This window comes from Salmo salar, chromosome 03 (genome assembly GCF_965601325.2).
Source record: "Salmo salar chromosome 03, fSalSal1, whole genome shotgun sequence".
Classification (NCBI taxonomy): domain Eukaryota; kingdom Metazoa; phylum Chordata; class Actinopteri; order Salmoniformes; family Salmonidae; genus Salmo; species Salmo salar.
The window spans coordinates 11,545,939-11,559,797 of record NC_138293.1 but is presented as its reverse complement, the minus strand read 5'-3'; the positions used below and the strand labels follow the sequence as shown (position 1 = coordinate 11,559,797).

Genomic DNA, 13,859 nt, shown 5'->3' with positions numbered 1-13,859 from the left:
TGAGGGGTTATGTCAGGGGAACAGTGTTACAGTAGTCTAGTGTGAGGGGTTATGTCAGGGGAACAGTGTTACAGTAGTCTAGTGTGAGGGGTTATGTCAGTAGTCTAATGTGAGGGGTTATGTCAGGGGAAACAGTATTGCAGTAGTCTAGTGTGAGGGGTTATGTCAGTAGTCTAGTGTGAGGGGTTATGTCAGTAGTCTGGTGTGAGGGGTTATGTCAGTAGTCTGGTGTGAGGGGTTATGTCAGTAGTCTAGTGTGAGGGGTTATGTCAGTAGTCTAGTGTGAGGGGTTATGTCAGGGGAACAGTGTTACAGTAGTCTAGTGTGAGGGGTTATGTCAGTAGTCTAGTGTGAGGGGTTATGTCAGGGGAAACAGTGTTGCAGTAGTCTAGTGTGAGGGGTTATGTCAGTAGTCTAGTGTGAGGGGTTATGACAGTAGTCTAGTGTGAGGGGTTATGTCAGGGGAAACAGTGTTACAGTAGTCTAGTGTGAGGGGTTATGTCAGTAGTCTAGTGTGAGGGGTTATGTCAGTAGTCTAGTGTGAGGGGTTATGTCAGGGGAAACAGTGTTGCAGTAGTCTAGTGTGAGGGGTTATGACAGTAGTCTAATGTGAGGGGTTATGTCAGGGGAAACAGTGTTGCAGTAGTCTAGTGTGAGGGGTTATGTCAGTAGTCTAGTGTGAGGGGTTATGACAGTAGTCTAGTGTGAGGGGTTATGTCAGGGGAAACAGTGTTGCAGTAGTCTAGTGTGAGGGGTTATGTCAGTAGTCTAGTGTGAGGGGTTATGTCAGTAGTCTAGTGTGAGGGGTTATGACAGTAGTCTAGTGTGAGGGGTTATGTCAGGGGAAACAGTGTTACAGTAGTCTAGTGTGAGGGGTTATGTCAGTAGTCTAGTGTGAGGGGTTATGTCAGTAGTCTAGTGTGAGGGGTTATGTCAGTAGTCTAATGTGAGGGGTTATGTCAGTAGTCTAATGTGAGGGGTTATGTCAGGGGAAACAGTGTTACAGTAGTCTAGTGTGAGGGGTTATGTCAGTTGTCTAGTGTGAGGGGTTATGTCAGTAGTCTAGTGTGAGGGGTTATGTCAGGGGAAACAGTGTTACAGTAGTCTAGTGTGAGGGGTTATGTCAGGGGAAACCTTGTTACAGTAGTCTAGTGTGAGGGGTTATGTCAGGGGAAACCGTGTTGCAGTAGTCTAGTGTGAGGGGTTATGTCAGTAGTCTAGTGTGAGGGGTTATAGCAGTAGTCTAGTGTGAGGGGTTATGTCAGTAGTCTAGTGTGAGGGGTTATGTCAGGGGAAACAGTGTTGCAGTAGTCTAGTGTGAGGGGTTATGTCAGTAGTCTAGTGTGAGGGGTTATGTCAGGGGAAACAGTGTTGCAGTAGTCTAGTGTGAGGGGTTATGTCAGTAGTCTAGTGTGAGGGGTTATGTCAGGGGAAACAGTGTTGCAGTAGTCTAGTGTGAGGGGTTATGTCAGGGGAAACCGTGTTACAGTAGTCTAGTGTGAGGGGTTATGTCAGTAGTCTAGTGTGAGGGGTTATGACAGTAGTCTAGTGTGAGGGGTTATGTCAGTAGTCTAGTGTGAGGTGTTATGTCAGGGGAAACAGTGTTACAGTAGTCTAGTGTGAGGGGTTATGTCAGGGGAAACCGTGTTACAGTAGTCTAGTGTGAGGGGTTATGTCAGTAGTCTAGTGTGAGGGGTTATGTCAGGGGAAACCGTGTTACAGTAGTCTAGTGTGAGGGGTTATGTCAGTAGTCTAGTGTGAGGGGTTATGTCAGGGGAAACCATGTTACAGTAGTCTAGTGTGAGGGGTTATGTCAGTAGTCTAGTGTGAGGGGTTATGTCAGTAGTCTAATGTGGGGAGTTATGTCAGTAGTCTAGTGTGAGGGGTTATGTCAGTAGTCTAGTGTGAGGGGTTATGTCAGTAGTCTAGTGTGAGGGGTTATGTCAGTAGTCTAGTGTGAGGGGTTATGTCAGGGGAAACAGTATTACAGTAGTCTAGTGTGAGGGGTTATGTCAGGGGAAACAGTGTTGCAGTAGTCTAGTGTGAGGGGTTATGTCAGTAGTCTAATGTGAGGGGTTATGTCAGGGGAAACAGTGTTGTAGTAGTCTAGTGTGAGGGGTTATGGCAGTAGTCTAGTGTGAGGGGTTATGTCAGTAGTCTAGTGTGAGGGGTTATGTCAGTAGTCTAGTGTGAGGGGTTATGGCAGTAGTCTAGTGTGAGGGTTTATGTCAGGGGAAACAGTGTTGCAGTAGTCTAGTGTGAGGGGTTATGACAGTAGTCTAGTGTGAGGGGTTATGTCAGTAGTCTAGTGTGAGGGGTTATGTCAGGGGAAACAGTGTTGCAGTAGTCTAGTGTGAGGGGTTATGTCAGTAGTCTAGTGTGAGGGGTTATGACAGTAGTCTAGTGTGAGGGGTTATGTCAGGGGAAACAGTGTTGCAGTAGTCTAGTGTGAGGGGTTATGTCAGTAGTCTAGTGTGAGGGGTTATGTCAGGGGAAACAGTGTTGTAGTAGTCTAGTGTGAGGGTTTATGTCAGTAGTCTAATGTGGGGAGTTATGTCAGTAGTCTAGTGTGAGGGGTTATGTCAGGGGAAACAGTGTGTCAGTAGTCTAGTGTGAGGGGTTATGTCAGTAGTCTAGTGTGAGGGGTTATGTCAGTAGTCTAGTGTGAGGGGTTATGTCAGTAGTCTAGTGTGAGGGGTTATGTCAGTAGTCTAATGTGAGGGGTTATGTCAGGGGAAACAGTGTTGCAGTAGTCTACTGTGAGTGCAGGAATAATGACAAGCGAACCTCGGGAGCATTGTGTTCACATTGCCCCAAAAAAGGGAACCGGACCACGTAATTCAAGCTAACCGAACTCAGACCACCTCTCAAGATGGTCGTGGTTCGGTTCACTTCAGGGGCCTCTTTTGACGGGTCTGAGTTCCTTTGTAGTGTTCACACTGCAGAAAAACTGAAGAGAACCGCACTGAGTTTGCAAACATTGTCTGAAAGGGACCAAGTGTGAAAACACCCTCAAATACTTGAAAGTATTGTGTTTTGTGAGAGCTTGCTTAGGTGATCTCAGATTTTCAATGTATTCATAATGGCAAATAAACTTCAAATACTTTAACTTGACAGTATCTGGCCCTGACCGTATCTGGCCCTGACCGTATCTGGCCCTGACCGTATCTGGCCCTGACCGTATCTGGCCCTGACAGTATCTGGCCCTGACAGTATCTGGCCCTGACAGTATCTGGCCCTGACCGTATCTGGCCCTGACCGTATCTGGCCCTGACAGTATCTGGCCCTGACAGTATCTGGCCCTGACCGTATCTGACCCTGACAATATCTGACCCTGACATATTTTTTCTCTCATTTCAGCGCGGTGTGGTAGGATGACTGGAAATACACTCTCTCTCACACACACACACACTCCCCCCCTACACAACCACCCACCTTACACACTCTGACGTCTCTTCTCTCCTCCTCGGTCAGTCGGTCAGGGTACAGTAGGATGACTGGTAAGACTCCCACCAGCAACGTGACCAACAAGAATGATCCACGCTCCCTCAACTCCAGAGTCTTCATCGGCAACCTCAACACAGCGGCGGTAACCAAGGCCGACATCGAGGCCCTCTTCGCCAAGTACGGCAGGATCGTGGGTTGCTCCGTCCACAAGGGCTTTGCCTTCGTCCAGTACGGCAGCGAGAGGAACGCAAGAGTGGCTGTAGAAAGGGAGAACGCCAGGGTCATCGCTGGACAGCCCTTGGGTAACTTGTTTTTTTTTGTTCGTGGATTGCAGGCAAGGAATATGTTAGGTCTATATTGTGGTAAGAAGATAACTATTGAGTTGTTGTTGATATCACATCAGTGATTGTACTGTGCTTCTCTTCAGCTGTTCTACTGTTCTAGTGCCTCTCAATTGGACTCACTGTCGAGGCCTCTTAAATTGTTGAATGAATCATTAGTTCCAAAGGACAAGCTATTTCAGAGTGGATCCACTGATGCAGAGTACAAGAGAGGCATACAGTACATTGCGTTCAGTATGAGTGGCGATTTTAGCATGTAAATCTTGGTGGGGCAAAATCCCCACATTTTTTTTTAGATACATGCCAGAAAAGCCCCTACACAACAACACTAAACAATACATTAATTGCACTATAACGGTGACAAACGGTGCCCACAAACTGTTAGGGCCTACATAAAGCTGTGAGATGTACAAACTATGGCATAAGGGAACGAGGAGTGGATAAAAGGCAATCCGTAATTTTGATTAAGACATTAATGAGCGAGCTAGGACCGACGTAGTCAATATATGTATCAAAATTTGAAATTGTGTTTTTTACATTGGATAAAAGCAGAGATACAGAGCTACAAAATGTTATATCATACACTGCATTTGAGGAACAATGGGAAAGTAATTCTGTTTTGAAAGTTGATAAACTTGTAACCTCAATTTTGAGAAAATGACCTTTGAATGTTTTGGTACCAACTGGAGAGCTCTTCTTTGTTTACACACATTCAGCATCGTTCACACCCAGCTTTAGACCGACCCATCTCTTTAAGGGTTGAACCGAGCATTCTGTCCTAACAGCAGCAGTCAAGCACCCAAGCCAATTGGCTAACATGCTAACTACTTCCAGACATAAATGTGAGAACACTCACTGAACATTACTCGCCCTAGCAGAGCTGGTTATGTTGTTTTATGTTATCCAGAGAGTTGATGACTGCAACTGTGCTGTCAGATTGTCCATTCATAAATTCAGAGCATTTCACTCTGGGAGTGTTCAGAGCACACACTGGACGCTGTAGCCGATGAGTAGGGTTGATCCGAGCGTTCTGACCTCACAACAGCAGTCAAGCACCCTAGCTAACTTGCTAACATTGGCTAGTTTGCTAGCTACTTCCAGACACAAATGATCACCCCACTCTGACCATTTTAGTCACCCAGCAGAGCTGGTTAGGCTATTTTCATATTATCCAGAGCGTTGGTGACTGTAACTGTGCGGCTGCAACAATTTAATTATGTTTTTTTGCCGACGTTTACTGACACCAGCCATATTCAAGGTGTGTTGAGCGTTCATCCCATCAGCACTCTGGCACACAGTGCTCTGAAATTGGAGTAGAAGACCAGATATGTAGCTAAACAACCAGGTTCAATGTTAGCTAGCTAAAATTAGGCTATAACTAGCAATGCAAATGTCTCTGAGATACAAATATTAAGATCATACACGTAACGTTAGCTAGCGAGCCAGCCAGCTAACATTAGCTAGATAAACAGTATACTTTAACTTGAAATGAATCCACCTTCTGTCAAAATTAGAAACGTGTAATATCTAAAAATGTAGCTAGCTAGACTATCTTACCCGTATACAACATGGATGGACGCATCTCCCTGTCACAGATGCCATGGTTGCCCTTAGTTTGAAAATGTAATCAGGAGACAGGTGTTTTCTCCATCTCCTTAGCTATCGTACTAATTCCACTGATTTCAAAACTCGGTCCTCCAGAATGTGTAGAGCAACACTTATGCAGTTTTACTACGCAATGCATTTAAAAAACAGCCGCGTTAACACAGGATTACCTACACATACTGACCAGATCAAATGGACAGAAGCATGCTACAGTGAGGGAAAAAAGTATTTGATCCCCTGCTGATTTTGTACGTTTGCCCACTGACAAAGAAATGATCAGTCTATAATTTTAATGGTAGGTTTATTTGAACAGTGAGAGACAGAATAACAAAAAAATCCAGAAAAACGCATGTCAAAAATGTTATAAATTGATTTGCATTTTAATGAGGGAAATAAGTATTTGACCCCCTCTCAATCAGAAAGATTTCTGGCTCCCAGGTGTCTTTTATACAGGTAACGAGCTGAGATTAGGAGCACACTCTTAAAGGGAGTGCTCCTAATCTCCGTTTGTTACCTGTATAAAAGACACCTGTCCACAGAAGCAATCAATCAATCAGATTCCAAACTCTCCACCATGGCCAAGACCAAAGAGCTCTCCAAGGATGTCAGGGACAAGATTGTAGACCTACACAAGGCTGGAATGGGCTACAAGACCATCGCCAAGCAGCTTGGTGAGAAGGTGACAACAGTTGGTGTGATTATTCACAAATGCAAGAAACACAAAAGTACTGTCAATCAATGGTGGAACAAGCTCCCTCACGACGCCAGGACAGCGGAGTCAATCACCACCTTCCGGAGACACCTGAAACCCCACCTCTTTAAGGAATATCTGGGATAGGATAAAGTAATCCTTCTAAAATGGAGCTCTTTGGCATCAACTCAACTCGCCGTGTTTGGAGGAGGAATGCTGCCTATGACCCCAAGAACACCATCCCCACCGTTAAACATGGAGGTGGAAACATCATGCTTTGGGGGTGTTTTTCTGCTAAGGGGACAGGACAACTTCACCGCATCAAAGGGACGATGGATGGGGCCATGTACCGTCAAATCTTGGGTGAGAACCTCCTTCCCTCAGCCAGTGCATTGAAAATGGGTCGTGGATGGGTATTCCAGCATGACAGTGACCCAAAACACACGGCCAAGGCAACAAAGGAGTGGCTCAAGAAGAAGCACATTAAGGTCCTGGAGTGGCCTAGCCAGTCTCCAGACCTTAATCCCATAGAAAATCTGTGGAGGGAGCTGAAGGTTCGAGTTGCCAAACGTCAGCCTCGAAACCTTAATGACTTGGAGAAGATCTGCAAAGAGGAGTGGGACAAAATCCCTCCTGAGATGTGTGCAAACCTGGTGGCCAACTACAAGAAACATCTGACCTCTGTGATTGCCAACAAGGGTTTTGCCACCAAGTACTAAGTCATGTTTTGCAAAGGGGTCAAATACTTATTTCCCTCATTAAAATGCAAATCATTTTATAACATTTTTGACATGCGTTTTTCTGGATTTTTTTGTTGTTATTCTGTCTCTCACTGTTCAAATAAACCTACCATTAAAATTATAGCCTGATCATTTCTTTGTCAGTGGGCAAACGTACAAAATCAGCAGGGGATCAAATACTTTTTTCCCTCACTGTATATAGCAGACCAATCTGAACTCATCTCTCGGCATGTACTCATTATCTCAGCCAATAATGGCTAGTGGGAAGGTTGCTGACTTTTTCTGTGGTTAAGCCAACTAGGCTCGTAATTTAACAATTGTATTTGTATTTACAGATGGCAAACAGGTTTGTTATTAAGGCACATGAAAGTTCACATGTTCCAGAAGGCCTTTCTGACAAAAAAAATGCATTTTGATTAAAACAAAAAAGTTTACGTTCAAACGGCTCTCCTGTAAAGTAGTAACCTGCGACATAAGCCTAGTTTCCTGAAACAAGTCACATTTGTTCAGCACTTTTGAATTGTTCAGCGACAGGATTCAGAACATGGTCCATTATTACAGTATTCTCCCTGTACACCAAGTCAGAACTGTAGGATAAATAAAGGGGGCATATAAGCAGATAATGAAAGCTCTTACAATATTCAATGATTACATTTCTCTAAAACAGGCTATAGGCTACATGTGCACCACCAAGTCAGAACAGTAGGCTAAGTTACTAAATTATTAGGGTGGGGCACATGGGCTACTAACAGCTTACTCCTCAACATACACTTAGTATTACTTTCTTAGCTATAATATACATATCTCCCCAATATTACATCACTTATGCAGCAGCATACAAGACATTTTTTGACTCACCTTGTTGTGCTGTACTCTCTTGAACAGGAAGGTGGAGCAGCATCCTTCTTGTGGGCAAAATTTGTCATTGAACTTTGTCTTCAAAGTCTGGCATTTTCTGAATTTATGGTGCTTTCAAGACAACTGGGAACTCTGAAAAAAACAAGGTTGAATCACGACGTCAGTTTTCTTCAGGTCAGAGCTCTAGAAAGAGGCCCCAGTTTCCGACTTTGAATTCCGAGTTGGATGACCGTTCAAAACGTATTCCCCCAGCTCGTTTTTTTCAGAGTTCCCAGTTGTCTTAAACTTAAAAAAAATATATATACAATGTGAGCAAATGAGGTGAGATAATGGAGGTAAAGGCAAAAAAGGCCATGGTGGCAAAGTAAATACAACATTTTCTGGCCCATGACATGTAAATGTTTATCCTTTTCAGCTTGGAAATAAGACCCTTAAACCTACACTTTACCACACACCCATTCCACTGAATAGCAGACTAGTGATTGCTTCGCAATGCTTGCAGTTAGCCACTGATTCCACTCATTGTTGAATTTGCGATTTTCAACTTGTTGTGTAATGTTTATGTCCAATGGCCGATGAGCACCGATACTTTTTATCTATAATTTATTTTCATATGACAAGGATTGAAAAGGACTTGCCAGTAGATTGTCGACCTGATTCATAATGATGACTGCTAGCAAAAATGTTGAAAGTATGATGTTGACATGATCAGTCCAATCAAAGCTACGGTAGCTAGAACTTGATTTGACGTCATTTTAGCTGTGGTCAATGACCTTGAGCCTTCTTGGATGGGCACTTCTAATGTAAATCTATGGCAGCACCCAAGGGGCTTGAATCTTCTCTCCCCAAAGATTTTGCGGCCACGAGTGACAGAACACTGAGCCAATCACAGCCCAACTAGAGAACATTTCCAACCCCTATGCTCCATTTTCACCACCACAGGAAGCATTGAGCTAGGCTGAAACACCTGCATTTTGAAGCTGCCTTACTCAAGAAAGACCATGTTTGTATGCAGCTTTATTAACTCAATGATTTTATTTTTGACATTGTTTGCAAACTGATATGTGACACCTATTAATGCCAAAATAACAAACAAAACAGGCAAAACAAATATGATATATACACACACACACACACACACACACACACACACACACACACACACACACGGAAAGTATTCAGACCCCTTCCCCTTTTCCACATTTTGCTACGTTACAGCCATATTCTAAAATTGATTAAATCCATTTTTTTCCTCTTCAATCTACACACAAAACCCCATAATGACAAAGCGAAAACAGGTTTTTAGAAATAAAAAACAGATACCTTATTTACATAAGTATTCAGACCCTTTGCCATGAGACTCAAAATTGAGCACAGGTGCATCTTGTTTCCATTGATCATCCTTAAGATGTTTCTACAAATTGATTGGAGTCCACCTGTGGTAAATTCAATTGATTGGACATTATTTAGAAAGGCACACACCTGTCTACAGTATATAAGGTCCCACAGTTGACAGTGCATGTCAGAGCAAAAACCAAGCCATGAGGTTGAAGGAATTGTCAGTAGAGCTCCGAGACAGGATTGTGTCGAGGTACAGATTTGGGGAAGGGTACCAAAAAATGTCTACAGCATTGAAGGTCCCCAATAACACAGTGGCCTCCATTCTTAAATGGAACAAGTTAGGAACCACCAAGACTTCCTAGAGCTGGCCACCCGGCCAAACTGAGCAATCAGGGGAGAAGGGCCTTGATCAGGGAGGTGACCAAGAGCCTGATGGTCACTCTGAAAGAGCTCTAGAGTTCCTCTGTGGAGATTTGAAAACCTTCCAGAAGGACAACCATCTCTGCAGTACTCCACCAATCAGGCCTTTATGGTAGAGTGACCAGACGGAAGCCACTCCTTAGTAAAATGCACGACAGCCAGAACTCGACAGAAGGACTCTCAGACCATGAGAAACAAGATTCTCTGGTCTGATGAAAGCAAGATTGAACTCTTTGGCTTGAAAGCCAAGCGTCACGTCTGGATGAAACCTTACACCATTCCTATGGTGAAGCATGGTGGTGGCAGCATCATGTTCTGGGGATGTTTTTCAGTTGCAGGGACTGGGAGACTAGTCAGGATCGAGGGAAAGATGAACGGAGCAAAGTACAGAGAGATCCTTGATGAAAACCTGCTCCAGAGCGCTCAGGACTTCAGATTTGGGCGAAGGTTCACCTTACAACAGGACAATGACCCTAAGCAAACAGCCAAGACAACGCAGGAGTGGCTTCGGGACAAATCTCTGATTGTTTTTGAGTGGCCCATTCAGAACCCGGACTTGAACCCGATCGAACATCTCTGGAGAGACCTAAAAATAACTGTGCAGCAACGCTCCCCATCCAACCTGACAGAGCTTCAAAGGATCTGCAGAGAAGAATGGGAGTACCTCCCCAAATACAGGTGTGCCAAGCTTGTAGTGCCATACCCAAGAAGACTCAAGGCTGTAATCACTGCCAAAGGTGCTTCAACAAGGGTTTTTCTTTATTTTTACTATTTTTTACATTGTAGAATAATAGTGAAGACATCAAAACTATGAAATAACACATACGGAATCATGTAGTAACTAAAAAAGTGATAAACAAATGAAAATATATTTTATATTCTTCAAAGTAGCTACCTTTTGCCTTGAAGACAGATTTGCACACTCTTGGGATTCTCTCAACCAGCTTCATGAGGTAGTCACCTGGAATGCATTTCAATTAACAGGTGAGCCTTGTTAAAACTACATTTCTGGAATTTCTTTCCATAACATAAAAATAATAAGTTAGGATTGAATGCAGATATAATAGTAAACATACATAAAGAACATTCAATATTTTGGTTTTGGGTTTGAGCCAATCAGTTGTGTTGTGACAAGGTAGGGGTGGTATACAGAAGTTAGCCCTATTTGGTAAAAGACCAAGTCCATATTATGGCAAAAACAGCTCAAATAAGCAAAGAGAAACGACAGTCTGTCATTACTTTAAGACATGAAGGTCAGTCAATCTGGAAAATGTCAATAACTTTGAAAGTTTCTTCAAGAGCAGTCACAAAACCCATCATGTGCTATGATGAAGCTGGCTCTCATGAGGACCGCCACAGGAAAGGAAGACCCAGAGTTACCTCTGCTGCAGAGAATACGTTCATTAGAGTTACCAGTCTCAGAAATTACAGCCCAAATAAATGCTTCACGGAGTTCAAGTAACAGATACATCTCAACATCAACTGTTCAGAGGAGACTGCGTGAATCAGGCCTTCATGGTCGAATTCATGCATAGAAACCACTACTAAAGAACACCAATAATAAGAAGAGACTTGCTTAGGCCAAGAAACACAAACATGGTTAGCTGAGGGATGGAGCTGGGGAAATGTATGCAACCACTCTTTTACATATGGTACAGTATATCATTTGAAAATAACAGCAGGAAATATCCCAGATTGTGTATTTAATACATCTCTGAATGAGGAGAGCACTAGGGCCCATCACTTTAAACTTTAAAACTGGAATCCTTCATGGTGAAACAGCCTCGTCAGTTTGTGAGATTAAAACACCAAAGAAGCTACTGCAAACAACAAACACAGTGTTTTCCCCTCTGACATCATCACACGTGTGATAGAAGAGCCCAATATGTACAGATTGTTGTTTTACCACGCTGCACGACGCTCCTCAGCTCTACAACTAAAACAGGAATCAATATGTACAGATTGTTGTTTTACCACGCTGCACGACGCTCCTCAGCTCTACAACTAAAACATGAATCAACATGTACAGATTGTTGTTTTACCACGCTGCACGACGCTCCTCAGCTCTACAACTAAAACATTAATCAATATGTACAGATTGTTGTTTTACCACGCTGCACGACGCTCCTCAGCTCTGCAACTAAAACAATAACAACGGTGGTGGGGCGACCAGTAGCGCTGTTTCCCCCCTGCTGCAGATTCCATCTTTAACCTTGCAGTCACACTGCACCCTCCCACTAACATAACACTATGGCTTCAGATAGATGATAAGCAGGATAGAATATCAGCTGCGACCTTTTGGACTCTAGTTCATAGTTCATATTTAATAAGAGAAGAGGACTTGACAGGCTTTCTCATTTTTCATGGAGGAAGCAGGGAGCTAATCAATAAGTAATATGGTGAAGATGTATTGTAGAGAGAGAGAGACAGAAAGAGCATAGAAGTATGTGGTTTAATGCAGGGATGTGACAAATAAAAACAAATCTTTACAAATTAAACAGACATTTATTTGTGGTTTTCTGTTAAAAAGAAAGTAACATTTCATAAAATTCCACTTCAAATCCTATTGTGTGGTATGACCGATAGGTGGCAGTCAAACAGTAGGGCGGTATCTGGAATCTGCTTTGAGGCAGGTGAAATTAAGTCCCTTAGACAACCGTTCATTCACGTTAACTCGTGTCCCTTCCATTCGTTATGTGTATTAGCGACTCAAAACTAAAAAAAATAAACGTAGCCAGGTGATCACAGATCTTCTCCCTACGTTCTCTTTTCCCTCCACCTCTCCCTCTACACACGTGTGCTGCTCACCTCCCATTAGACCTACAGAAATGACTGCCTATAAAGACGTGTCTAACTGACGGTATGCACTAAACAAAACTGAAAACGATACATTTTTTTGCCAAATCACTACAGCTTTAAAACAAATTCTAAATGGACTGGTTGATTACAGTAGGGAAACATGAGTTCCAACCACGTGCTGCAGTTAGGAATAATAAATGCGTGTCGTCTATTTTAGGCTTTTTTTGCTTAGTGCGCAGCTGTAGTGTGCCACGTAGATTAGGTTACACCCCCCCTTCCCTAAACCTAGGCAGGTTCCAGACTGAAATATGCAACAAAAACATTGTTTCGATGAAGTCAAATTGCATATTCATTAGTCTATAGGGGCCTACTTTGTTCAATGTTTAACAAACGCCTGCCCACCAAGTTTAAGCTCACAAATCAAACACAGAGCAAAAGAAAACACGTGCATCTATTGGTTAAAAAAGGGAAGAATTTATGCTTTGTAATTGCTGTTAACCGTATGTCTCAACTCCCTGCTCAAAACACTGGAAGAATTTTCACTGAATTATCGCTATGAATCACTGTAATGTTTGTTTATGTGTTAAATAATCCCATACGGGATGGGTTGCCAACTGGTGATTTGACATAAACATTTAAATGTAATCTATTCATTCATAAAGGGAATAAAACCCTGTTAAAACGGGAGTAAACGGTGAACAGTGATATTGATAAGCGAGACTCAACTTTCCAACTGTTAACTATGATGGCAAATCATTTGAAAGATGCTGCATTAATGTTAAGGATAAAATGTTGTTAAAACGTTTTGACTTTCACACCCTTCGATTAATGTAATCTACTTGAAACAGAGCGCCATCATGTGGTGGTCTCTGAAAGAGGTTCTGGTTTAGATTGTAGGTACATCTGTCCCAGTTAGAGGACAGAAATGACCAGTAGGAGACAGAGTTACAGTCCACACTTTATTACCTCACACCAAACAGACACACGACAAACAGGAAGAAGAGACTAGTGGTAGTGACAGTGGATTATGGTCAGTGACACACGGTTAGGAAGTCCAGGGTGGAGGCTTGTCCTTGTAGGAAGGGTGAATTGTGTTGAGGTGGTGCAGAGTTCTTCTGACCTTTTGTATCTCTGGACCTCTGTGTCCAACTAAAGAACAGACTGTTGGGGGTTTGAGATCCCCACCAGGTAAAGAATGTGATTGGCTGACCCCCTAGCAATGGAGTAGCCAAGGACAGAGGTGTGAAATCAGGGGGATGGTAGCCTCTGCTGGGGACAGAGTCCTAAAGTTTATCTCTATCTCCTGGGGACAGAGTCCTAAAGTTTATCTCTATCTCCCAGGGCCAGAGAGAAGATCTGTCTCTATCTCCCAGAGAGAGGGTCTGTCTCTATCTCCCAGAGAGAGGGTCTGTCTCTATCTCCCAGAGAGAGGGTCTGTCTCTAACTCCCAGGGCCAGAGGGTCTGTCTCTAACTCCCAGAGAGAGGTTCGGTCTCTCTCCCAAGACCAAAGAGAGGGGTTTTCTACACTATCCTATTTTCTTCCACCTCTCACACTTGTAGAAGTAGGAAAGGGTTAAAAAAAGAGCAAAGCTGCAGAATAAATTGCAGATGCAGAG

The 13,859-nt window shown here is 43.2% G+C and overlaps 1 protein-coding gene across 3 annotated transcripts in view; it reads left to right on the top strand.

Moving 5' to 3' along the window:
• The window catches only part of LOC106598314 (RNA-binding Raly-like protein), a 74,114-nt gene that overhangs the window by 25,839 nt on the left and 34,416 nt on the right, over positions 1–13,859 (top strand). For all 3 annotated transcript variants that reach the window (XM_082973261.1, XM_014189371.3, XM_082973260.1), the window contains exon 2: positions 3,475–3,749. In XM_082973261.1, coding sequence (XP_082829387.1) covers positions 3,494–3,749 — 256 coding nt within the window. In that variant the 5' untranslated portion in view covers positions 3,475–3,493. The remainder of the gene's footprint in view (positions 1–3,474; positions 3,750–13,859) is intronic.